General features: G+C 42.4%; 1 protein-coding gene, 1 long non-coding RNA gene and 1 pseudogene across 2 annotated transcripts; 2 read left to right on the forward strand and 1 right to left on the reverse strand.

The window, feature by feature from the left end:
• The first annotated feature begins 1841 nt into the window (after positions 1 to 1841).
• LOC136677947 (B-cadherin-like) lies at positions 1842 to 19309 on the forward strand (annotated as a pseudogene).
• On the reverse strand, positions 18062 to 21590 carry LOC136677949 (uncharacterized). The gene is made up of 4 exons (XR_010796446.1): positions 21524 to 21590; positions 18844 to 19059; positions 18426 to 18536; positions 18062 to 18181 (listed from the first exon to the last, which is right to left on the reverse strand). It is a non-coding gene; the product is annotated as an uncharacterized lncRNA (long non-coding RNA).
• Positions 21591 to 22348: 758 nt separating this feature from the next.
• LOC136679782 (zinc finger protein SNAI2-like) lies at positions 22349 to 26453 on the forward strand. Its single transcript, XM_066658455.1, has 3 exons — positions 22349 to 22427; positions 24379 to 24957; positions 26184 to 26453. Exons 1-3 carry the CDS (start codon positions 22349 to 22351, stop codon positions 26363 to 26365), a joined length of 840 nt encoding a protein of 279 aa, XP_066514552.1. The 3' UTR covers positions 26366 to 26453.
• Positions 26454 to 26672: the final 219 nt, after the last annotated feature.

Consider the following 26672-nt stretch of genomic DNA (forward strand, 5'->3'; position numbering starts at 1 on the left):
ACGAACTGAAGTGACTGGGGCCACAGTCACGAGTGCAGAAGGGGCCGGGGCCACAGTCATGGGTGCAGAAGTGGTGGCGGATGCCGCCTTCTCTGGAGCAGGATCGGCGGATGCCGCCACCTTCTCTGGAGCAGGAGCGGCAGATGCCGCCACCTTCTCTGGAGCAGGAACGGCGGATGCCGCCGCCCTCTCTGGAGCAGGAACGCCGGATGCCGCCGCTTTCTCTGGAGCAGGAACGGCGGGTGAAGCCATCTTCTCTGGAGCAGGAGCGGCTGTGGAAGCCGCCTTCTCAGGGATAGGAGCAGCGGGGTTCGCCGCAATCTTAGGAACAGGAGCGGCCTGGTTGGCCACCTTCACAGGAGCAGGAGACACTGAGGAGATACCCTCTGAGACAGGAGGCCCTGCGGAGACACCCTCTGAGACAGGAGGCCCTGCGGAGACACCCTCTGAGACAGGGGGCCTTGCTACGACGTCCAAGGAGGCAGGGGCTTGGGCTGCTCGCAGGGCCCATGCTGGAGTTGTTGAGGGTTTAGGGGACTGATGGGCGCACTCTTGAGGGATTTCTTCAGCCCTGGATCGCCCAGAGGTGCGCCCCTGTTAGCCTCACCACTCAAGTCCTGAGGTTTGAGGCTGTGTTGTGTTTCTGCCTCTCTCTGGATGCCTTCTGTTGGGTTTGTTTGTAAGTTATTTTTAACTCTTTAACTGTTTAAGTGTCAGTAACAAATGTCTGATCAGGTCTGATGACTTTAATTTAATTAATATTCACCCTGTCACTCACACACTCACTTTGGTGGAGAGTTTCACACACTCACTCAGTCACTCACACCCTCACAGCTATGGAGTGATGTATTTTGGACTATGACATTGACACAGACAATACTAATAGTAATATAGTGATGATACCTACCTCCATCACCCAACTCTGGGGAACTGGTCCTTTATTTTCCAAGATAGAGTTTTTCTTAATTTTAACCACTGTACAATGGTCTGGTATGAGTGAATCGGCGCCAAAGTGCTGGAGTTTCTAACAGTGTGTCCACTCAATGGCCACTCTATTAGACACACCTCCCTTGTTGGTCCATCAGTGACAGTGACAGTAACTCATTTCTACTTCACACTGTGTTCATCATCCTCTAGTCTATCAGTGCACACAGGATGCTGGCTAGATAATTTTGTTTGTTGGACTATTGTCAGTCCAGCAATGAAACCGGGGTTTAAAAACTCCAGCAGCAATGCTGTGTCTGATCCACTCGTAAAAACACAACATACATTAAGAAGGATATCCCATAGAATACCTGCTTGGTGTTGGTTTTTTGAGGGCCCTGAAAAATATGCAGAACATCAGATGAACAGTCCAGTATTATTTGTGGTTATCATCCAATACCTATTTCCCCAGTGAATAAATACTCCATTATGTCAAATCAAGTGTGTTGTTGATTTAACAAATCCATACGATCAAGGAGAACATCTGGAAAAAACTTTGTTCTTCACACTCAAGTTATAAACATATTTTAAACGCACCACCATTATTGAGAAGATCAATTATTTAAAATAATAATAATCCTCGGTGGATTAGACATTTCCCCAGTATATATATGGTCAATGGGACTGATAAAATGAACAGTGAGTGAGAAACAAGGTGGTCATTTAAAAGTATCGAGTATCCTGGAGATATTTACCTGAAGACTTCACCCGTTAAGGGGCGGAGACTGGAGACCCGAGTCCATATTTGGCCAACGTTTAAGCGGATGGGCGGGGTCACCTGTCTGCGTCACTTCTGGAAACTACCAAAAGTTTACCTGTGGAGCTGAGCTTCCTCCATTTATCGCTGAGGAGATTTTCAATCACAGGACATTCGCACTTGGGAGTAACTTTTAACCGGATTAGATTCGGGGTTTCTTTAATGGAGCCTTTCAGGATTGTACGAGTGGGAGTTCTTATCGTTTTACTGCAGGTAAGTTAGCTTTAACTTTTTTAATTATCGCCTGCACGTTACACTGCGTTTAATCCAGCCGCCGTTTGAGAAATAACGGTTAAACTAGCCGCACGTCAGATTTTAGTGCGCAAATACTAGTGACAGAGCGGTACTCAATGCGCGTGAAAACCTGAAAGTAAACCCTTCATTTGAAAGAAAGTAACCTCATTTAAGCGGTTTATATATTGGCCATTTCTAATAAGTATTTCATACAACCAACATATATCAGTTCAGTGTTTTCCATACTATGTACCTATGAAATATGAAATGATTTTACTGTATAGTTTTTGAGTAAATGACATTCAAAATTCCCATAATTGTGCAATGTTTGTTAAACACGAGTCAAGATCACTGCTTTATAAAATGGTCATTTCTAATAAGTAGTCCATACAACCAACAGATGTCAGTTCAGTGTTTGCCATACTACGTACCCATGAAATATGAAGTGATTTTACTGTATAGTGTCAATAAAAGTCAAACTTCCCATAATATTTCCAGTGTTTTTAATAATGACTCAAGTTTACTGGTTTATAAAATGGTCATTTGGAATAAGTAGTTCATACAACCAACAGATATCAATATTTACCAGACTATATACTTATGAAATATGAAGTGTTTTTACTGTATAGTGTTTGAGTAAATAGCATCCAAATTCTCCATAATTTAAAATGGTTTGCTGCTTCCACATATCCTTACTGTGGATCAGGTCGGAGGTGAGCTGAGGAGACTCCAAACAAGGAAAGCAGCTGGACCGGATAAAGTGTGTCCTAAACTACCAAAGTCCTTTGCTGCTGAGGTGGGGGAATCTTTACAGCACACTTTTAATAGGGGTCAGTGGTTGGAGTGGAGCTGGACTCTGTGGTTATGGTGGCTGATAGTAGGAAATTGCACAAGCTGCTGTCTCCATCATGGAAGATGAAGTTCTATGGAGGTTTATTTGGGGCAAAACACCTGAATATCTGTGACAGTGAAATTTGTAGTTCTAGAAAATAGTAACATGTGTAATATCATTAAATTTGATGTCACAGGGAAAATAGCTTTAGGAGTTGCAAACTTGTAGAAATTAGTTCCCCTCCCACAACTTCACAGTTACACCTTTACAAATCATTTATTGCAGGTGCACAAATACAGTTCTACACACACAAGTACAAAAACATCATACACACTCAGTTTTGCTACAACTGCAAAGGTGAATATGGTACAAAACACCTTCACATACTTGTATAAACATGCACATAAGTTGCACATTCAGAAACCAATATTTGAATATGTGCAATGCGAGTTACAGACATGTATTTTTTTATTTTATGTTCTTTTATGGGATATTTTTCCAGCACAAACACTAGTCGATGAATACACCTGCTTGAATCTGAGGCTACGAAGCTCAAATACTGTCTTTTTCGCTTACACATGACAAATTCTGCATGAATATTTGCCCTTGCTACCATAGTTTCCCAACTTTTTATATGTTATTTTCTGCCCTTGCATCATTTTATTTAAGTGTTTATTTGATATTTTGTGTGTTCTTATACTTTGATCTGCTTACCATGTCCTGTAAATGTAACATCCCCTCTATAGTTAAGTCTACTATGATCTGTTTGTTGCTACTGGCTGGTAAATTTCCTTCTGGTTCTTTCTTTTTCTCCATCTATCTAGAAATAACCATTTTATAAATCAGTACTTCATTCATAATTAAGAGCAATGGACAATTCTATGGATTTTGGATGCCATTTACTCAAAACCTGTACAGTAAAATGACTTCATATTTCATTGGAACATATTAGGGTAAAGACTGAAATGATATCTGTTGCTTGTATGGACTACTTATTAGAAATAGCAATTTTATTGAGCATGGAACTTTTTAAAATATGGGGAATATGAAATACTTCATATTTCAATGGTACATAGTATGTTAAACACTGTACTGATATTTGACAGTTGTATGGACTACTTATTAAAAGTGACCATGAAATCTGACAAAACATTAAAAACAATGGATAAATATGGGGAGTTTAATTGCTATTTACTCAAACTATACAGTAAAATCACTTCATAATTCACAGGTAAATATTATGGTAAACATTGCACTCAAACCTGTTGGTTCTGTGGACTACTTATTCAAAATAACTACTTTATGGAGCATGGAACGTGAATAATTATTTAAAACAATGGAAAATTATGGGGAGTTTGAATGTCATTTACTCAAAAACTATACAGTAAAATCACTTCATATTTCATAGATACATAGTATAGTAAACCCTGAACTGAAATCTGTTGGTTGTATGGACTACTTATTAGAAATAACTATTTTATAAAGCAGTGAACTTGACTCATGTTCAAAAAACATTGGACAATTATGGGGATTTTGAATATCATTTACTTAAATACTATACAGTAAAATCACTTCATATTTCATAGGCACGTTGTATGCCAAACACTGAACTGATATCTGTTGGTTGTATGGACTACTTATTAGAAATGACCATATTATAAATCAGTGAACTTGATTCATGTTCAAAAACAATGGACAATTATTGGGATTTTGAATGTCATTTACTCAAAAACTATACAGTAGAATCACTTCATATTTCATAGGTACATACCGTGTTTCCCCGAAAGTAAGACAGTGTCATACATTCTTTTTACCCCCAAAAGTCCCACTATGTCTTACTTTCGGGGTATGTCTTATATTGGTAAAAAATGTCGATTTTTGTTTTAACCATAAAATTAACATTTATTAACAACCTGAACAGTATGGTATTCACCATAAAACAGTTTTATAAAAGCAAGTGCCAAGAATGTCTTGTTACAACCGTATCATGACGGTATTTCCATGTATAACATGTAAAACAATGAAAAACGGTAAGAACGAACAGTTTGAATATGTTATACTGGAAGATAAAACAGATTTATTCCATGACAACCATGGCTGCGTGTTGGACCATGGACAACATTACTGCTGCTCACGCGGCCTCCACATCCCTCCGCTCATTCCGCTCCAGATCCGTCCGCATCCCGCTCTAACCGTCTGCATCCCGCAGTTAATGAAGCAAAAGGTACCGGTACTATGGCTTATATTTTTCCAACGTACAGTTTACTATGTCTTACTTTCGGGGTACGTCTTACATTAGCCGACCCCCCTAAAACCCACACTGCGTCTTACTATGGGGGGTGTCTTACTATCGGGGAAACACGGTACTATGGCAAACACAGAACCGATATTTGTTGGTTGCATGGACTACTTATTAGAAATGACCATATTATAAATCAGTGAACTTGATTCATGTTCAAAAACAATGGAAAATTATGGGGAGTTTGAATGTCATTTACTTAAAAACTATACAGTATAATACAGTAATAATTCCCTGTGCTCGAGAAAGTAACTGAAGGTGTTTTTTCCCTCTCATCAAGGTACTGTCGTCTGCTGCGAATGAATTTCCGCCATGTTCACCTGGGTTTGATTCCGAGCTGTACATTTTCACAGTGCACAGAAAACACCTTCACAGCGGGAGTCGGCTCGGCAGAGGTACAATCACAACTCCCTCTCTCAATATCTCCCTTTAGGAATGTGGTATGACCAAGATATCTCCACTTTTTAAAACACATCAGCTGATGAGCTTTTAAAACATTCATGTTCAAATAGAAAAATAGAATAAAAATAATTCTCTAGATAAATAATCCGGATTGGTTTGGAGTGATGTGGTGTGTTGGACACTCTTTAAAACCTTTTTGTGCCTGAATGGGGGTGAGGTCTCTTCTTGTTCTGTGGTGTCTGCTGTCGAATGCCATTTATTTGTGAATTTATTAGATGCTTTAATCATACAAACTGAATTTTACACCCATCTCAGCTAGTATTTTTTTAAACCCTGTGCTATTGGTACTTTCAAACTTTAATTGGAAAGCTGATTAAGCGTGACTAGTAATTTAAACTTTTTCCAGTTATCAAGGTCAGCATTAGGCTTCTTGTTGCTACATATAATACACGAAGTGAGCTAGCATGTCTGCTACACCTGCTATACCAAAAATGATATTTATTTCAGCATTAAAAACACAAGTGAGCTTGGATGTGTCTTCTAAGGTCAAATTTAATGTTGATTATAGCTGAAAAGTAATAAATAAGAGAAATACTTGTCCAATGCTATGCCTAAATTGACATTTTAACGCTGGTTACGTATGTAACCGTGGTTATGTGAATAGTGGATGACCGCCAGGGCGGTGCCAAAAGTGGATGTATCCCTGCCGTGCCACGGCCAACCGAGAGCGTATGCCAATGAAGTCACTCACGTGACACAGCGTGAGAATCCCACGCTGTACTGCCTCAGGGACCTGGATCTTCTCGCCTCTCCGAGTGACCAGGAACCCTGGCGTTCATCCACTATTCACATAACCACGGTTACATACGTAACCAGCGTTATGTTTCATATCTCCTGACCGCCAGGGCGGTGCCAAAAGTGGATGACGTGTACCAACGATGTCACGAGGAGGATTATTGACAGTCTGCGGCCCGGGATAGAACTGCTGTAGACAGCCCCTCCGCAGCTGCGATGTTCACACTATAAAATCGGGAGAAGGTGCACGGTGTGGACCACGTAGCCGCCGTGCATATCTCCTGCAAGGAAACACCTCGGAGTGCAGCCCAGGAAGTTGCAACACCCCGGACAGAATGGCCCGTGATATGGTAGGGCATCTGGTGGCTTGCAGCCTCATAAGCCCCTCGAACAAAGTCCACAAGCCAATGGGACAGTCGTTGCTTAGACAGTGCCATCCCCAGTTTGGCAGCAGAGAAGCAAACAAACAGCTGATCGGTCTTCCTTACATTAGCCGTAGCGGATACATAGGCCCTAAGGGCACGCACAGGGCAAAGTAAGGACCGCCTTGCATCAGAATGGTCTGTGTAGGCGGGAAGGTCAATGGCCTGATTCACAAAGGCTGGTTCCAAAATCTTAGGCAGGAAGGCAGTGTTCAGCCTCAACCTGACGCTAGAATCATTTATGCCCCACTGCAGGCATAAGGGGCTGATGGACATAGCATGGAGCTCACACCTCCGTTTAACTGTGCAGACGGCTAGTAAAAAAGTGGTCTTCAGGGAGATCCACTTGAGGCTTGCCTGTTCCAATGGCTCAAAAGGTGCCTGACAAAGGCTGTCTAGCACCAGTGAAAGGTCCCAAGGTGGAGACCGAAGTGTACAAGGCGGGACCAGTCGTCTTGCCCCCATCAAGAAGGACGTAATCAATTCCTGAGAACCCAAGGAAACACCATCAGACAGCACCAAGTGGTGCGACAAGGCGGCCACGTACACCTTAAGTGTAGAGGGAGACTTCCCTTCATTCAGTTGTGACTGCAAGAAGGACAGAACTGTCTGTAGCGTGCGGTCCAACTGTCTGAATGTGGGTCCAAACCTTGGCCAGCGCACCAGACCTCAAAAAACTTCCATCTGCCCTTGTAAAGGGCACGAGTAGAGGGGGCCCTAGAATTATCAATAGTGTGTTGCACCTGGGGAAAACACGACTCTAGCCCAGTGGGGGGCCTAAGGGCCACAGCCACAGTCGAAGCCGTTCTGGCTGGGGGTGCCACACCTGTCCTCTCAGTTGTGAGAGCAGATCTGTACGACTCGGTAGCTCTCATGGTGTACCTTGAACCAGGGAGAGCAGAAGAGGAAACCCTGGCTGGTATGGCCATCGAGGTGCCACCAAGAGAACCCGATGGTTTTCCCAGCCTACTCTGTCCAAGAGAGCTGGAAGTAGTGGAAAGGGAGGAAAAGCGTAGAGTAGTGCCCTTGGCCAGTCGTGGGCTAGGGCATCCTCGCCCAGTGGGCTGTCTTGCGGCTCTTCCGAAAACCACAGGGGGCAATGCGTGGTGTCCTGTGAGGCGAAGAGATCCACCTGAGCTTTCCCGAACAACTTCCACACTGACTGAATCACCTCGGGATGCAGTCTCCACCGTCCTGGGTGTATGGTGTAGCGGGAGAGGGTGTCCGCCACGTTGTTGGAGGAGCCAGCCACGTGTGCTGCTCTGAGAGACAGGAATCTTGGGTAAGCCCATGTCCACAGACCCTGGGCAACGCTCAGGAGCTCGCGGGATCTCGTTCCGCCAAAGTGATTCACATAATACACCACTGACATGTTGTCTGAGCGTACCAAGACATGCCTCCCCTGGAGAATGGGAAGAAAATGTCTCAGAGCAAGCCATATTGCCTGCAGCTCCAGCGTGTTGATGTGGCTCTGGGCCTGCCGGTCGGACCAGAGTCCCTGAACTGCCCTGTGATGACATACTGCCCCCCAGCCAGTGGGGGACGCGTCTGTGGTAATCACTTTCCTGCGGGATGGGATGCACCCCAGCCTGACACCTGACTGAAGGAAGGTGACCGAGGTCCATATGTTCAGGGCAGAAACACATTCTCCTGAAATGTGGACAAGAAAATGCCTGTGATGCACTGCGTCCAGCCTTAAGCTGGTGATCCACATCTGGAAGGGTCGGATGTGGAGCCTCCCCAGTGCCACCACCTGTGAGGCTGCGGTAAGCAGTCCCTGTAGCCGCAAGAGATCCAAAAACCGGACCTTGCATCCTAGTTTCAAGCGGCGGATGGTGCAGAGTATGGCTCGAGCACGAGCCCAAGGGAGGGATGCTCTCATAAGGTGTGAGTCCAGTACCATTCCCAGAAAGGTGATGGTTTGGGTCGGAGTGAGCATGCACTTGCCCCAATTTATAGTGAACCCCAGTGCCTGTATGTGCTGCAGCAACTGGAGTGTGTCTTTGTGCGCACGCTGTTCTGTCGGGGCGCACACGAGCCAATCGTCGAGGTAAGGCAGAACTTTCAGTCCCTCTGCCATAAGTGGGGACAGTGCGGCACGTACGCACCTTGTGAAAACCCTGGGAGCCAGGGAGAGGCCGAATGGTAAGACACGAAATTGGTACACCTTCTGATTGAAGGCAAACCTCCGGAGCAATGGGAACATGAAAGTAGGCGTCTGTGTGAACCATTCTGCCTTGTCGATCATACGAAGGGTGACCGCTGTGTGCAACATTCGGAACGGTAGAACCTTTAAATAGGCGTTTAGCCACCGGAGGTCTAAAATGGGTCTGAGCCCACCATCCTTTTTGGGAACCACAAAGTAAACAGAATAAAAACCCTCTGTCTGAACGTGAGGGTCCACTAACTCTATGGCTCCCTTGTCCAGGAGAATTCAAACTTCCTGGGAGAGCCTTGCTGCCCTGTCTTGAACTCTGGTAAACAGTGGGCGAGAACTTAGGGGTGGCCGGCGGCGAAACTGCAGCCTGTAACCCCTCGACATGGTCCTGAGGACCCATGGATCTGAGACCGTCCTGTCCCAATAAGCTTGATGGAACTGTTCCATAAGCTTGAGGGGTACTGATCGTAGTGTGGCATGGCACGGCTTGGGTAGCGAGGCCTGGGCCAGCCACACTTGACGACGAGCATGAAGACTTGTGGCCACAGGCCGTCCAGTATCATGGGTCATATAGCCAGCTGTTAAAAGAGCCAGATTTAGCAATTCTTCTGGAGCGGTGGGGTCCTCTGTGGTAGCAGGAGGGTTCTGAAGGGCTATGAGCAGGATGCATAGCGTGTTGAGCAGCCTACCCAGCCGCGTCGCTGAATTATGCAGTTTAACAACCATTTCGTCCGTGCGTCTGCATTCCACACTGGGGCAGCGGGGCTCCTAACGAAGAGCCTCATCTGGTGAAACCACTGTTGAGGCTACACAGGGGTCGATAGGCGGCATGTTCGCTAAACCGTATTCAGCCGCTCCGGACATGGAAGATAGCATGCGAGCCGTATCTGTCGGACGACATGCTCTCTCACTACGAAAGTCGGCAGAGAATTCCGCCACAAAATCCTGACATGGGGGTACTGCAAGTCCGTCTGCCTCCAAGCGCTTAAACGTTAGAGCGCAAGCATTCTGCCGCTGGGGTATCTAGGCCCAGCCTGGCCAGGGCTAGTTTCAATGTCTTTTCCACCGAAGACCTGCGTGAAGACGCCGCAGGGGTTTCTCCATCCTCTCTAGCTCCACTCGAAGAGAAAGAGCGAGGAGGCAGTGGGGAGCTCGGGCTTAGAATAAGGGCCTCAGTCTCACGACCAATAGGTGGCATGGTCAGGAACCCCACGTCCGATGCAACCATGGAGGAATATCTAAGTCCGGCTCCGGAGGCAGCAAACCAGAGTTCTGAGAATCCAAAGAGGCTTCTTCCGACTGCCTCTGATTCTGGCTGCCCATAGCTAAAACCATGCTCTTCAGCTGGTTCAGCGCTTCTTTTGGCTCGTGTTTTAGGTGCAGCCGCAGGTAGAGCGGCCGTGTTCCGTGCCTCAAGGCCCACCAGGCATTCCCGGCGAATGGCCAAGGGCATCACCGCGCAGTCAATGCACGGGTCCGTAAGTGCCTCGCGGAGGTGGTCCAGGCCCAGACACGACGGGCACAGTCGGTGTCCATCGTTGGGCTCCAAAATGGAGGGGCAGTGAATACAGCTAATCTGAGATAGCATTGCCAAAGAAAAAAACCTCTGCGTAACAAAAGCCGTTCCTTACCGGCGTATACTGCGTGGCCTCTGGATTCGGTGTTCCGAACACTGAGGAGCAGAAAGGAAAAAACGCGTCGATGCCTAGCGCTGTAGCCCTCGGTATACCGCGGCTTTTGCGTCTAAAGGCTGGAGAAAAGTACTCACCCGTTAGGTTCGCGGTGATTCGTACTGTGTATAGGCTCGTACCTAAGCTCTGGTGTACCAGGCTATGTACGGCGGTCGGCTGACGTATCCCTCAAAGAGACGTGAAGAGAAGAAAAATAAACAGCTCTAGAGGTCAGGAAAAAATTCCGAAGCTAAAGGCGAACTGCGCTCAATCAGCTTCCAAGGCGAGAAGAGAAGGAGGCAGTACAGCGTGATCCGAGCAGTTATATACTGCGTGGGATTCTCACGATGTGTCACGTGAGTGACTTCGTTGGCGTACGCTCTCGGTTGGCCATGGCACGGCAGGGATACATCCACTTTTGGCACCGCCCTGGCGGTCAGGAGATATGAAACATAACGATAGTTAAATGCTGTGGGTTTTTTTCTCTCCCCCTTCCCCAAAGGGGATTAAATTGTCATAAAAAATTAGCAGCCACAAAAGACAATATTCTACAATGAAATTAGAGTCTTGGACTGAACTGTTTGTCCAGACATATTTGGTTTTGTACATTCAGGAAGCACAGCAGACCACTTTCCAGTCAGAAAAATGTGTTGCTCAAGGCTTTGTTCTCAGCCAGCTTTTAACTTGCATATGAAGGACGGTGCTCTTACCGAGCTCAACATGTAGAGGTTTGGTGTCTTAGTCGATTTGTGTTAGAATGAGTCAAGTTCTTCTGTTAATGTTAATGTGGCTCCCTCAGATGGATGGTTTCATTTTCTGTAGCTCTATCAGTGATTCTGGGTTTGTGGGTGTGGAAATACAGGTTTGAACATGAGCCACTGTACAATGCTTTTCGTTTTTCTTCTGCATTGGTACTTTCCACTGTCAAGGGTTACCATTTTTCAGTTTCGTTATTTCTCGAACCTGCCTGCTTCTACAGGTTTTCACTGATACATGTGCTCTGATCATAATCAAAGATTTTGTTGTTGTTTCTTGTGGATGTATGAGCCATGTTAAAGTTTCATTAACGTTCATTACTCTCATCTTTTATTAAAGTTTCATTACGTTGTTTCAGTCTGTTTTAGTTTGTGGACACATTCAATCCCCTTATTTTTAAGAAGACAGATTAAACTGTTGATTGACCAGTGTTACCCTCTTAATTGTTGGTAGCTTTTCTGACATTGTTTGGTAAGATTAGCCTCTCATTGTCTCAGGACACAAAACCAGAGCTCAATGTTATATATAAAATAAAGTCAGTCCTTCCTCTTAACACCCACAATTAGGGATTTAACACAACGAGAATGAGCACTTAATTGTAAGAATATATACAAACAAATTATACATGGATTTCTTCAACACAGATGGACTGCTAAATAGTAAACTATAGATTTTTTTTATAGTCTTTTTTGGAACAACATTTTTAGCAGGAGGTAGGAAAAATGCACACATTTTTATCTACTGCAGAGTAAAAGGGATTAAGAGGACATTTATATTTAGACTACATTATGGCTATCCATGGGGTTGTCAAATAAGTGTTTCAGAAGTGTTTATATCATGATCCTAATAATTAATAGAACTCCTCTTATTGTGGAGGAATATCACTGATCTCTGGCTGCTTTCTAGAGGCTGCGTGCTCCTCTCAGGTTCCTGCGTAATGGCAATTTGCTCATGATCTGCAAAAGTTTTCGCTATCTGTTTCCTCATGAAATCTCTGAAAGCACTTAAAGCTATCACTGTGGTGCACTGCTTATTTTGACTGTGTGGAGTTGCCATCAGATCAGACTGTGTGTAGCAGCATATACAGTTTGATTCAGGCACTACTTAGTTTTTCATGTTTGTCCATCTTTAACAAATTGATTTGTTTTTTAATATGATTTTGAAAAACGGTCTGTCAAATGGATGGTCTCGTCATATTTAACATTTATATATTTTATTTTCATTCAGTTGTATTCGATGACTGCACTGCTAGGAGGAGGGCAGTCTTTGATTCTGCTGACAAAAGGTTTCAAGTGGACACTGATGGCATGGTGAAACTGAAGAGACAGGTCACTCTTCATGATGGCCATAAGATGTTCACTGTCCATGCTTGGGACTCCAGTGGCAAGAAACACACTGCGTCTGTGCGAGTGGAACATGAGCAGAAGAAAAACCACCACCACCTTGAGCAGCAAGAAGACTCATTTGGGCCTGCACAGGTATGCCATTGACGAGCCTGACCTCTAGTGGACACATTAGGAATTGTAGACCTCCGTGATGTTTTGGCTCGAGTAGTGCCCCTTCGGAAAAGTGTGGGTCTTGATTTATGACCTTTTTTTGGCCTGTAATGTATTACTGAGTGTTATACTTGTCTGATTTTCATTTCAAACAAACGTTTTGTTGTCCCAAAAGCACACTTCAATTAATATTTTAGGGTGTGTTCAGACTTGTCAGCTTTGGTTTGGTGTGATTTTCGTGCAGTTAGAGTAAGTGCGAACACTCTCATAACATTTTTTGCAACAAATAAGTGGACAGAAACTGCCTGGGAATGGAACCAAAGGTAATCCAAACAAACCAAACGCAGGACGTGAAGTCCCAAGATGTAACAATAGTGCCACGAGGAAAAAATAACCCACAAACAGTTCAATTTATAAAAAAAAAAAAGCTGAGGACAAATCTCCTAACATCTTCTCCGTAGCGGCCCTGCTTTGGTTCATGCGTTGGAGGAATATCTGGCAACGTTTTAACTTCTTAATCCATTGTACAGCCTCTTGATGTGTTTCCATTTGGTAAACCTACCTCCAGATAAACACACGCAACCCTGATACGTGTAATAAGCCCAGCTGAAGACTCTGACGACTGGTTCGCAAACTAATCATGTCATTTTGGTTTGATGTTAAATATGTCATGTTTCTTGTTTGGACTGCACCAAGAGAACTGGACTACAAATCTGAACCCACCCTAATTTGCAAGCAAATTTAGCATTATAACTCGAATTTATAAATGGCTGGGTTCTCTGTAGGTATGGGGCTGCATGCCTTGAACACATGAATAATCCTATCTGAGTTAGTATCATATTTGGTTTGTGCCCCATGAAAACTGCATTATTTTGTCTTTAAACAATGCAGAGTTTTGAGTGAAGAATTATGAATACTTCTGAAGATTTGGGAACTGTTTATTGCTTTGGTCAAGATATAAAATACAAATGCTAAAAGGCATCAGGAGGGTATATATATATATACACACACACACACATTATTTATTTTTAACCGTTTGTCACAGAACATGTAGAAGGATGTGGATATTTACAATGGTAATTGCTAGGTATTTTCAGATCTGAATAAGGGCACAACTACGTGATATGCATGCAGACACTGAACATTTAAAAAACCAAAAAATAAAAAGTGGTATTAAAAAAAACAGTTTAAGGATTATTAGAGAACCACTTTATTGATTTTTTTTTTCTTTTCTTTTCTTTTTTTCTTTCCCCCAGATTGAAACTTCCTCAGCGCTCCCAGTTCTAGAGTTTTCAAAGTCTTCAGGGGGGTTGAAGAGGAGAAAGAAAAGGTGGTCGGATCCACCAATCTATGTTCCAGAAAATGACAGAGGACCATTCCCCAAACGGATGGTGCAGGTGCGTACAGTTGCAGCTACAAGCAGTAATTATGACTGGGCAGTAATTCAATATTAAATATTTTCTCTGGCATTTATATTGTTTATATTTGATATTAGAATTATGTTTTCAACTGAAGTTATATATTTTGGCCACATCACAGAGCCCTTGCGGTGATTCATCCCTGTAACTAACTGTATTTAAATTGTCTGTCCTCAGGTCAAATTCCCTAAGTCTAAGGAAGTTACGATCACATACAGAATCACTGGGGAAGGAGCAGACCTGCCTCCTGTGGGACTTTTTACAGTAAACAGAATCACTGGCTTGCTCTACGTCACACAGGTTTTAGACAGAGAGGCCAAAGACAAATATGTGGTAAGTGTTTTCTGTCCTGACAGTATAAGTTAAGTGGGATTTGTCCGTTTTATCTTGTAAGAATGGGATATTGAATTGAAGAAATCAGCAAGTATGTTTCTTTTCTTTTGTCTGTTCCAGCTTCAGTTCCACGCTATTGCAGATGAAGGAGAAGAGGAAGCTCCCATGGAGTTTATTGTCAGTGTTTTAGATATGAATGACAATAATCCTGTTTTCACCCAAGACACTTTCATGGGCGAGGTTCCAGAAGCCTCAGCCATAGGTATCTTTTTAATGTGTACACAACGCAACTGCTACTTAAGAATTGGAGAGGACATTCTCTTTTTAAACAGCTAACCCCCCTCCCCTCTGTGTAGGTTATGAGTTCATGAAGGTCTCAGCCACTGATGCAGATGACCCTACCACTGACAATGCTGATATCAAATACTCCATCATCAGTCAGAATCCAGTAGAACCGAATCCAAGCATGTTCGACATTAATCCTGTGACTGGTGCGATCAGGGTCCAAACTGAAGGTCTGGACAGAGAGGTGAGTATTTAACAGATGGTTCTATCTAGCCAGACTTACCAAAGCACTCTCGTGGGTGAAAGTTGAATTGATGAGGAATACAATAATAAATGAACCTCCCCGATTGTGATTATTCAATTTTCCAGAACTATCCTCAATACACCTTGGAGATTCAAGCTGCAGATATGATGGGCTCTGGCCTCACAGCCTTTGCAAAAGCTATTATTACCGTAACTGACAGCAACAACAATGCCCCCAAGTTTGAGAAGACATCGGTAAGACATTTAACGACACACATTCTAAGATATTTCAATGAATTTTTGAAACTGTCCCATTTTCTTTCTGCCTGCCTGCCTGCCTGCCTGCCTGCCTGCCAGCCAGCCAGCCAGCCAGCCAGCAAGCAAGCAAACAAACAAACAAACAAACAAACCAAGCAGAGTGATTTTTTTTTTATTGTAGTGTTAAGGCAAGCGCTTTTTTCCCTTTTTCTTTCAGTACTACGTGTCTGTCCCAGAGAATAGAGTGGGAGCTGTGGTGGTGAAGATGGCGGTGACTGATGGAGTTCAGGATCATTCAAGGCAACCAGGGTGGAGTTTTTAACTTTAACACAGGACCAAACAAACAGGAGGGCATCATTACCACTGTTAAGGTAGCACTGACACCACTTCAAACTGTCAGTTGAATAAATCCTGGGGCGTCTTATTTCTTGAGTTCACTGGCCTTCCTTTGTTGTTCCTCCAGCCTCTGGACTTTGAGACAAACCCAAAGTACACTCTGTTGGTGGTTGTGGAGAACGACGTTCCTTTTGCTAAACCCATGACCACGTCCACTGCCACAGTCACTGTAAATGTCCGGGATGTGAATGAAGCTCCAGTGTTTGATCCACAGGTGAAAGAGGTTTCTGTACCTGAAGATACAGCTGTTGGTTCTCAGCTGACTGTGTTCACCGCCACTGATCCAGACACAGCGAGGGCTCAGACCGTGAAGTAAGACACCTTTTGATTTAAGCCAGATTTGGTTGCAGCCAAAATCTTAATCAAATTTAAAATTATTCGTAGATCATTTGAGGTACAGTGTTAAAGGCATTTTAGTTTTTTTGCTCAGGCAAATACCATATCAATAAGAGTTCTTGGGCTTGACTTACAAAATGTGGATAAGGCACATAATGAATAATGTCACTAATGCACTCTAACGTTCTAACAAACTGTCACTAAGATTTCTAACGTCACATTGGGTGTGTTTGTTTTAAAGTTTCTATCTTGATTCACTTTCTTACCGCATTTTTGCACTGCATTCAGATGCACTGCAGTGTTGTCATCATCTTTATGCCATAAGCACGGCCCAGGTGTGGTTTTTTTTATTTTTATTTTTTTTAAATAGATTTTATTCACTTTTATAGTTGTACAGTTTTAGCTTCTTTTTAGTTTAGTATTAATGTCTATATTTGTTATCTTTTATTTTCCATTCCTTAATTAATATTTTTGTTAACGTGTGGACAATCATCAAAGCATTTCACTGCAAGTTGTACCGTGTATGTTACAAAAACTTAGATTTGGTCAGTGCTCTCCAGACTGTGGTGGAGTTTTGGCATTTTATTTTTACTGTACTATCTAGCTCTGACATAGTTAGTTATTGCTGTACATTGCAGGTATCGTCTGTCCCCTGATTCTTCTGGTTGGTTGAGTGTTGAAGAAGACACTGGGGTGATCAAAGTGAAGAGCCCCATGGATAGAGCGTCTCCTTTTGTGAAAGATGGCAAATACCAAGCTTGGGTCCTTGCCGTGGACAATGGTAATTCTTTTTCCTCATGCTCCATTTTGAAGAAAATATCTGATGATGCAGCTTCTCCTAACAGGCTTTTTACTTGTTTGCAGATGCTGTTCCAGCCACTGGTACAGGAACCCTTCTGATTACTTTGGAGGATGTGAATGACAACTATCCTGCTATTGACGATAGAGTGATTCAATTGTGCAATAAGGATCCAGAGACAAAGGTGCTGTCTGTGAGTGATAACGATGGGCCTCGCTTTGCTGCCCCTTTCAAAGTGGAACTCCGGGACGATAGCAAGAACAACTGGACTGCTAAGATGGATCCAAATGGTATGTTCCTTCGTCCCATCCAATTTTACTTCTGTTTTACTGCTTGTGATTGGGGGGGGTTTGTACAATGACACTGAATATAGGTGTAAATGAGAAATTCAGTGTAAACTTTTCTCAGGGTTTTGGGTGTTGAGAAACATTCAACTGTTAAATGGAATGTCTATAGCCTGGATCAGTTAGAACCCTTTTTCTTAAAATTTAAATGAATTATGGCTGATTTGTGTGTGAATTTTATTTTCCCTTTTTGTGTAGGAACTGCAGTTTTACTCACGCTCAAGACTGCACTGCAAAGCGGAATTTACAACGTTCATCTGAGGGTATATGACAACGCTCTCATGTATCAGGACAACACCGTGGAGGCCTCAGTGTGTGATTGCACTGGCTCAGATGTGCATTGCTTAGGCGAGCCTATAATGGACTGCAGTTTTTTGGGCTTTCCGTTTCTGCTTGCCATTCTTGGAATTCGGGGAGCTATCATGGCTCTGCTATGTAAGTTATTTTATATTTCACCATGTGTAATGTTATGCATAACACAGTCACAGAATTATCACTGAGGTGGAGCCCTCAAAACACACTATAAATACCTTTTTAAATACGGAACATGTTTGTACAGTATTCTGTTGTTTAGTAGCATTTGATTTCACCCCCCCCCCCCCCCCCCCCCTCAGTTCCGGGGATTTTATTTAGATTTTCTACTTTCTAAATGTTTTATGAAAATTTAAATATTCAAATAGCCACCTTTTCATAATGAAGAGAGAAATATAAGGTTCACATTTGAAATTAAAAGCCAATGTTGTGCTTTTGAAGGTACATTTATTGATTTATGAATGTGCTCCCTATGCAGTGCTGGTCCTCCTGCTGCTTCTGTTCATAAGGAGGAGGACTAGGGTGAAGAGAAAGCCGCTGCTTGGTGAGTACAGTGCCTGCCCCACAGTACCGGCCACGCCCTGCCAACCCTGACGAGATCGGCAACTTCATTGATGATGTAAGTCTGAGAGGGCTGTGAGAACTGAGACACCTGCTTTAGGAAAACGTGTAGCAGAATTGAAAGTAACAATTAAGATGGATGTTTGTGTATGTTTTAGTTAACGTTATGTAGCCATTGGTGTATTTATTGAGATTTATTAGACAATGAGCACAGGTTTTTGGAAATAAATTAATTAGAATGCATCATTAATGGATGATTTTACACATGAAATGGCAGCAAAATTGTGGCATTTTTATTTTTTACTCCACAGCAATTACAGCATTTTCTGACAAACCTCAGAAGTATTTTCTTTTTTACGTCACGTGGTGCTTGAATCTCCAAAAGCAGATACAAACAAAGGTGTTTCCTAAATTGTGGTCTGTTCTTTCCCCATTTGGTGAAGGTCCTGTAATGTTTATCATCATCATCATCATCATCATCATTTTCTTCTCCGCTTCTCCATTTCAGGGTCGCGGTTAATGTTTATCAGTCAAATGCATTTAGCTAGTGTTAAATCTTTTTTGTGAAATGAAGAAATCTATTTAACGTCTCTGACATTCACATTTCATTCAGTATGATTCAGTCTTAGGAGTTGGGAGAGACAACTATATTCTGTGGCCTTTTATTTATTTCAGCTCTGAGATTTGTATGACTACCTTTAATAAACTACACTTGGAGAACTATGTGAATATATAGCACTGACTGTTTCATACCTGTGCTGCAGAATCTGAAGGCAGCGGACAATGACCCCACGGCTCCCCCCTACGACTCGCTGCTGGTGTTTGACTACGAGGGAGGTGGATCAGAGGCCGGCAGTCTTAGCTCCCTCAACTCTTCCAGCTCCGGAGACCAGGACTACGACTGCATTAGCGAATGGGGTCCGCGCTTCAAGAAGCTTGCTGACATGTACGGAGGAGGAGAGGACTGAGCTGTAAATAAATGGGTGTGAACGCGTTAAATGGCTGAGTTGGCATCAATTGTTTGTACTGATGGATAACTACAATATGGGACAGTTTTATGGACGTCATATGACTTTGGAGCAGCGTTATAGGCATTTATTTTATTTTTTGTGACAGTCCTCTTGAATTTAATAATGGCTAATCTTATGTTTGCTTTTCAAAGCACTGAGGTACAGATGAAAAAAATCAAAGCAATCAGTTGATGCTTCATGAATTTTTGTCAGGCACATTTTTTTTTTCTTTTTTTTGTAGCTGTTCTTTCCTTGAACCTTTCTATGTAGATATTTGTAAGTTGTATATGCAGATTTTTTTATATGAAATAAATGCTTGCCATTTGTCTTTTTTCACGTACAAAATAAAAAAGTTGTTCAAAGAAAATACACTGGAAATCATTCTTTATGCTCTTTCCATTAGAAACAAACAAATAAATGAATAAAATCTCTCAACAGCACGGCACAAGGCAAATCTGCTAGTGTTGTTACACAGCTCCAGGGTTCATTTTTAAGGGTTCAGACCCCACCTCAGGTCACTGTCTGTGAGGAGTCTGATTTGCTCTTCCTGAGACTGCACAGGATTCACATGGGTGCTTGGGTGCCCTCCTGCATTCATTCATTCATTATCTGCAAGCCCTTATCCAGTTCAAGGTCACGGTGGGTCTGGAGCCTACCCAGAATAATTGGGCGCAAGGCAAGAATACACCCTGGAGGGGGCGCCAGTCCTTCACAGGGCAGTATACACACACCTCCGGACACTTGAGTTGCCAATCCACCTATCAATTTGGACTGTGGGAGGAAACCAGAGCACCCGGAAGAAACCCACACCAAACTCCTCAAAGACAATCACACGGAGTGGGTGATACCTGGAGCTGTGTGATTGCGACACTATCTGCTGTGTGTCCCTGCCCTCCTACAGTCTAACTTTATTTGAAATCAGGTTTGTAGATTTACGATGGTTTCATTTGCACATCTTTTTATTATGCAGGGCCTCTTGAAGACGACATTATGCTTGTAGTGGTTAAAAATTAGAGAAAATTTAAGAAGAAAGAATTTCACACACCACCTATTTATTATAAACCAGAGGTCACCAATTGTGTCCACAAAGTGCCTGTGTTGCTGCAGGTTTTCATTACAATTAAACAAAAGCACACCTCATTCTATGTGTTTAATCAACTTGTCCCAGTCTTTAAACAGTTACAGGGTGTGCTCGAGCTTGGGCTGGAATGAAAACCTGCAGCAACGCCTGCCCTTTATGAATAAGATTGGTGACCCCTTCTGTAGGTCAAAGAGTGCTAGCAACTTAAATATCACTAGATGGCACCAGAATCCTGTCTACCACGTGTTTTGGGTGCTTTTGGCACAAGAGTACGGTCCTCAACAATGTCTTCAGCATTTTACTCCAGATCACTCAGACAAGCTGATATAAGAGGAACGGTTTTTTGTTTGTTTTCGTTTTTTACATTTTTTTTTTTACAAAGCACACACAGGGATTGTCCTGGACACTTCATTTGATTGCAGTCTTTGGCCAAACAAATAGCACAGGGAAACATGACAAAAGGCCCCTGACTATTATTTCCTAGTCCAGTGGTTGTCAGCCTCTTTCTGCAGTGTCCCTACAGTTTTGAGCCCCTCACTCCAGCACATTTGTGTATGTCTTTTGTCTCCAAACTCCACTGAAATGAATTTTAAACACTGCAATCCACACAATACTACAACTTCTTACTGAAAAACAAAAAAAATGAAATGACAAACTCACCTATCACATTATGTATCTCACTCAATAGCCTTGACCCCCACCCCTCCGCCCCCTAAACTTCCACTTCAGGGCACACTTGTTAACTACTAGCTTTAGGTTTATGTTGTAGAACCCAACAAATATCATCATAAAACAATATATGAGTCAGTGTTATTTTTTAGTGAACATATGAAAAGGTTATGGCTGTATTTATAGACTTTAGGTGTAAAAAAAAAAAAACAGCAAAGATACCAAAGACTAATTTTAATTTTATGTTAAAAACATATCATATTCTTTTATACCAATGTGTGATATTCTGTGACATAGAAGCAAATATTCACAAATGAATGAACATATGAAAGAACAAATTAATTAATTAATTACTCAGCCTCACATTAATAATTTACAAAAAAAAAAAACTTTGAAAGAAAATAGAGATTACGTTTGTCCTGTGTTGGTATCCGTACTCTACATGTTAGGACTACAATGGCGGTAGATTTTCCCCTCAGAAAAAAGGAAGCTAACCAGTGAGCTAACTTTTACACTGAGGGAAATATCTGTCGCGAAATGGAAATGTGTTATGTTTTACCTGCAGTTTTGCACACAAATAATTACAAGATTATTAGAGATACTTAAATATTGTTTAGATGTGTGATTTTTTGCAAGACTGATGTTTAAATGCCCTATTAAGGCGTGAACTTACGTTTTATTGTGTTACCCAATGCGATGGGCGAAGAGAGAGAGAGCGGAATTGCACCATATACGGTAGTGGCCGGAAATAGGGGAGTTAGGGGAAAGACTGATAGCGACCTCAAAGTTATACTACAGTTCTCTTCACGATTTACTGGTCATCCAGGAATTGTTTTTAAAAAATACCTAGGTTTCTCTATAACTGTACAATATTACGATGCATAAAAATGAAGATAAATACCTCAAAAATATAACAATAATTGTGGAGCTATATATGTTGGCTTTTTACATGGATTTGTTAAATCTGCACCCATAATTTAGTGAATGAAGTATTACATGTGTGTTGTGCATAGTCACCATGGTAACAGAACAGTAAATACTGGGCTTTCTTCAGTAGAGATTTAGAATTATTTGAATCCATACTTCCAATATAATTAGCTCAGTAGTTGTTTTATATTTTTGACACTGGGGTTGGTCTAGGGCTTAATTTAAAATGAAAAACCATGTAACTTCTCTGAAAATACCAGAGCATGACACCCGCAGTGCAATGCTGCCATTTCTATTACATTCATGCACCTGTTTTGTTGGGGTATGCAGCAAGCCACAGGGCCATGCCCCTTTCAGTGCTTCCTTTCTTTCTGATTGGTTGAATGGGATGTTTATGCTAATTTTCCTCCACCCCCCCTGCACCTGACTCCCCTCTCCAGCAGCTTTCAAGCATCTGCTATTTATTACAGTGGCCAGATCTCCACATGAACACAGTCTGGAAGCAGCAGAGCGGGGCACTGAGGCTGAAAACCACTCTGTTGACATTTAGAAAGTTTCTGAATCTTTTAAGATGCCACGGTCCTTCTTGGTGAAAAAACACCTCAGTCACAAGAAACCCAACTATAGCATTCTGGACTCAAAGAAACAAGGTGAGTTCTTTCCAGACTCTGTTCAGAACTTCATAGAGAACCTTGACCCAAACAAATGTCTGAAATTTGTGTTTTAATTAGATGCAGCTTTTAAAGTGAGTTTTCTGGAGTTCATCTTCAAACTTTGACTGCGTACAGGCCTCAGTACAGAGCTTTTCCAAATTTATACGGCATTCTGAAAGCTGAAATTCCAACATTCGTTCAGCTGCCGATTTCTTCAACCACAGCTTTTATTTCATTCAAGCTCAAGCGATGATTGTGTTTCTCGTGATTTGCTGATGATCCAGACTGGAGCTATGGAGATGTCTCAGTAATGAGAGAAGCAAAATAAACCGTGAAGCCTGCTGGAGCTCAGCAGGTGCACAAACTCTCCCAAAGCATGAGCTTATTGTCAGAGCTCACTGTGGCCCTCTCAAGGGTCCTATTAAGTCCGTGAAGGGGGCAGTAGTGCCCCTCCGAGGCTCCTTTCACCCCACAATCCGCCTGAAATCTGTCGTTTTGTTCACATACTTTCTCCTAAGCAAACGAGCCCCTTAACCTCCTCTGAGAAAAGGACATGCTTACCATTCAGATACAAGAAACTGAATGAACTGATCTGAAATTAAGAGGAAAATGGGGATTTGTGGGAGGGGAGGCAGTGGATTTTGTTCAGTTTATCCACAACATCTCTCTTTCAGCAACAAACTGGACTCCAGTTTCTAATTCTTTGTTTTTATAAAATATAAATATATTTATATAAAATATATGTAGTTTACAACATTGCGATAACATCCATCACATTCCTCACACATCCTCCCTCACATCACACGAGTAACAGCAAACCTCTCTTTATTGTTCCTGATGAGCTGTAGTCAGTCGAATTAGTTCCTGAGTTTGTTGATAATGTACTGATTATACGCAGAATGCAGAATAAATGGGCCCAGGCGTCATCTACAATTTACTGTAAGTTTGTGGCCAATTTTGCATAACTTTGCATTCAATATAATTGATTGAGTCCTTCGCTGGAAGAGAGTAGCCTTTACTCACTGTTCAGAGCAAAGCACTTCTGTTAAAGTCAGTGAATCAAACAGAACCAAACAAAAAAAAACCCTCGAAACTTGAAAATTTCAAAAACTTGACTAGAACGACAGACGTATCACATTAACTATATATTTATTGAGTGACTTATAGAAGTGCAGTGGAATATCCAATGTCTCAGATCTAACGTTTATACAACTACACTCTTAATCTATTGTTGCTAAAGGTATAGCGCTAAACAACTGACATAAGTATTTGAATCTTAATTTGGAGTATTTTCATTATATTTATCTGAATTTTATACATATATTTATTGTTTTAACATACTTTATGAACTCAAAGTTTTGAGGTGGTGAAATATTCCGATTTTAAACGATCTGATTACGAAAAGTAAATTCAAATATCATTGCTGTCCAATCAAAAATATGTATCTCCATTTTGGTCAGTTTTCTTTTACTACATCATTGGAACACAGCACTTCAATGTGAATGGACCAATAGAAATGCTCCAAAATTACACTGAATAATATCTTTTTACTTTGACTTCCACTGGATTTAGGAAGGTTTTTTCCTTGTTTTTTTTCCTGTGACGTTACTATATTGGGAGATACATGTTTTTGATTGGACAGTGCCTATATACAAAGTTCAGATTCAAACACTTATGCGTTTGAAATATTTAGCTCCATATGAAGTCAGACTGGTCAGAATGTAGAAGCTGTCACCAGCGTAACCACATTATTTTATTAAGAAATTACTTTCTCACAGCTTGAACATATTTGGGAATCGCAAATGAATTGAGTGTGTGTTGTAAATGTGTGTATTTTATTATTCACAAATAAATATAAATTTTGAAATGTTTTTATGGACAAGGCCATACCTAATGCCTATTCCCTTTATCTTAAGTGGATACGTCGTTAACTATCTGTGCTTTACAGATGCCCAAACGCAGCTGATCCCTGTGCCGTCATCATGCTCCAAACCCAGCTTTCTGCATCCAGAAGAAAGTCCTCTCTCTGGATCCTGCCTCATGAAATCTGCAGTAACCTCCACTGTACAAACAAACTCTTCACACACAGTGATTCATCCACAACCTTCTCAGGACCCGGGCCCTGCTCCAGGACACGTTTACCCGCTCCCAGTGAGTCCCAGCACCATTATGAGCACACAACCTGCCCTTAACCTGCCTCTGGAGCACAACCACAGCTCCAGAAATGTGGAGGATGGTGTCCCCGAGTCCCTGCTAGTACTGGCCTCCAGCAGCCAGGAGCGCTTTGAATGTTTTGACTGCCACAAAGCGTACTTCACCTTCTCCGGCCTGGCCAAGCACAGGCAGCTCCAGTGTGAGTGGCAGTGTCAGAAATACTTCAGCTGCAAGTACTGTGACAAGGAGTATGTGAGCCTGGGCGCTTTGAAGATGCACATCCGCACACACACGCTGCCCTGTGTGTGTAAACTCTGCGGGAAGGCCTTCTCCAGGCCCTGGCTTCTGCAGGGACACATCCGCACACACACAGGTATGTTGGGCTGTAGACCATGTGGAAACAGCCAATAACACAAGTTACTGCAATGTAAACAATACTCACAGTATCTGCCACAAATATTACTACTATGTGTTTTCCCTAGTTAACCCTACACATTCATACAAAGAGTGCAGAGCTTTATGCAGCTATTGTCTATAAATGTGAACCCTAGCTCTCACATACAGCCACTTAGTGAAAGTCCAGTGCTCTTGCTTCTGATACACTCTGTGTGTCCAAAAGTTGGTGAAGAACTTCTCATGAAAGTTTCCTCTGAAAGCAAGAGCATTTAAAGTGTGCTTTCCCCCTGATTTCTTAAAGAAACACCAGATATTCCAGGTAGTCTTTACTGCTGTATAGATTTGATTACGTTTGGCCACAAGAGAATTAACGGGGTCAGGTTCTGATGTTTGATGATTGGTGCTGCACCAACATACACCACTCCAACCCGTCCCCAAAGGTTCTAGACAGAGCTCCAACACTGAGAGAAAGGCTCCACGGTTTACAGCCCAAAACTAGTTGTAGTTATATATCAGACATGTGTAGCTGAGTCAGCGTGCCCCATTCTATGTAGCAGTGCTTTCTTTGGATAGTTATAAAATTTGGTGCATCTGTTCAGATGTCCGTTGGGATCAAAGAAAAAAAAAAAAGAAAAACATAGGTGTAGATCAGACAGTGTTCCCAAAGTGGGCTGCAGTCCCCATCGAGGGGCACAGAGCTATTATTACAATTAATTGCCCTCTAAAGGAGATTTATCAATTTATTTCATTTTGTTCAATAAAAAGTTGCAAATTTGTATGTTTTACAAAGTTTATAATAAATTCCAGTGACGTCTGGAAGCAAAAGATGTGTATGTGTGTGTGTCGGAGCACGTGGAGGGCCTCAACAATATTCTCATCTACAAAAGTGGGGCACTGCAGAAAATGTTTGGGAACAAATGAGATAAGACACGATTGTTTTAGGTGAAAATATAAGGTCTGTACGACTCGTAAACTGCTACAAAAATATAAAAAATACAAATGTTAAAGGCAGGTAGTGTGTAAATGACATTTCTGTGCTTCTAAATCTATGGCCATATCTGAAAGCTTGAGATTTTGTCATGTTACTGCACACAACATCATCTAACCACACTTGAATACCATTCCCCTGTGAGATTGTAGGGAGACATAGCATTCAGTAAATGCATTGTCTCTGAGTGCCTTACTCATTGTTGATCCTTTCAGGTGAGAAGCCCTTCTCTTGCCCTCACTGTAGCCGGGCATTTGCTGACCGCTCCAACCTTCGAGCGCATCTGCAGACCCACTCAGACATTAAGAAGTATCAATGCAGGAGCTGCTCCAAGACCTTCTCCAGGATCTCCCTCCTGTCCAAGCATGAAGAGGCTGGCTGCTGTCCCATGTCCTGATGCTCCCCATGACTGTCCCGACTCAAAGCCAAGACTTCTCTCAGGGACTCCTCCGGAGCTTCTGCACAAAACAGTTATCCAAAAGTTTGTAGACATCTTTCAGAATGACGGAACTCAAGACTCGTTGTGGACACATATTCTTTTGTGTATTCAGAGCTTCATAAGCAGCCACAGGAGTTCAAGATCATGTCCAATGCCAAGCATTGGCTAGAGTCATATAAAACCTCACAATTCTGAGCTGTGTCCTGTGAAGTGAGTGTGAAACATAACCTTTAAGATCAGTTAAAGCATTGTCTCTGAACTAGAA

This window comes from Hoplias malabaricus, chromosome Y, assembly GCF_029633855.1.
Source record: "Hoplias malabaricus isolate fHopMal1 chromosome Y, fHopMal1.hap1, whole genome shotgun sequence".
NCBI lineage: Eukaryota > Metazoa > Chordata > Actinopteri > Characiformes > Erythrinidae > Hoplias > Hoplias malabaricus.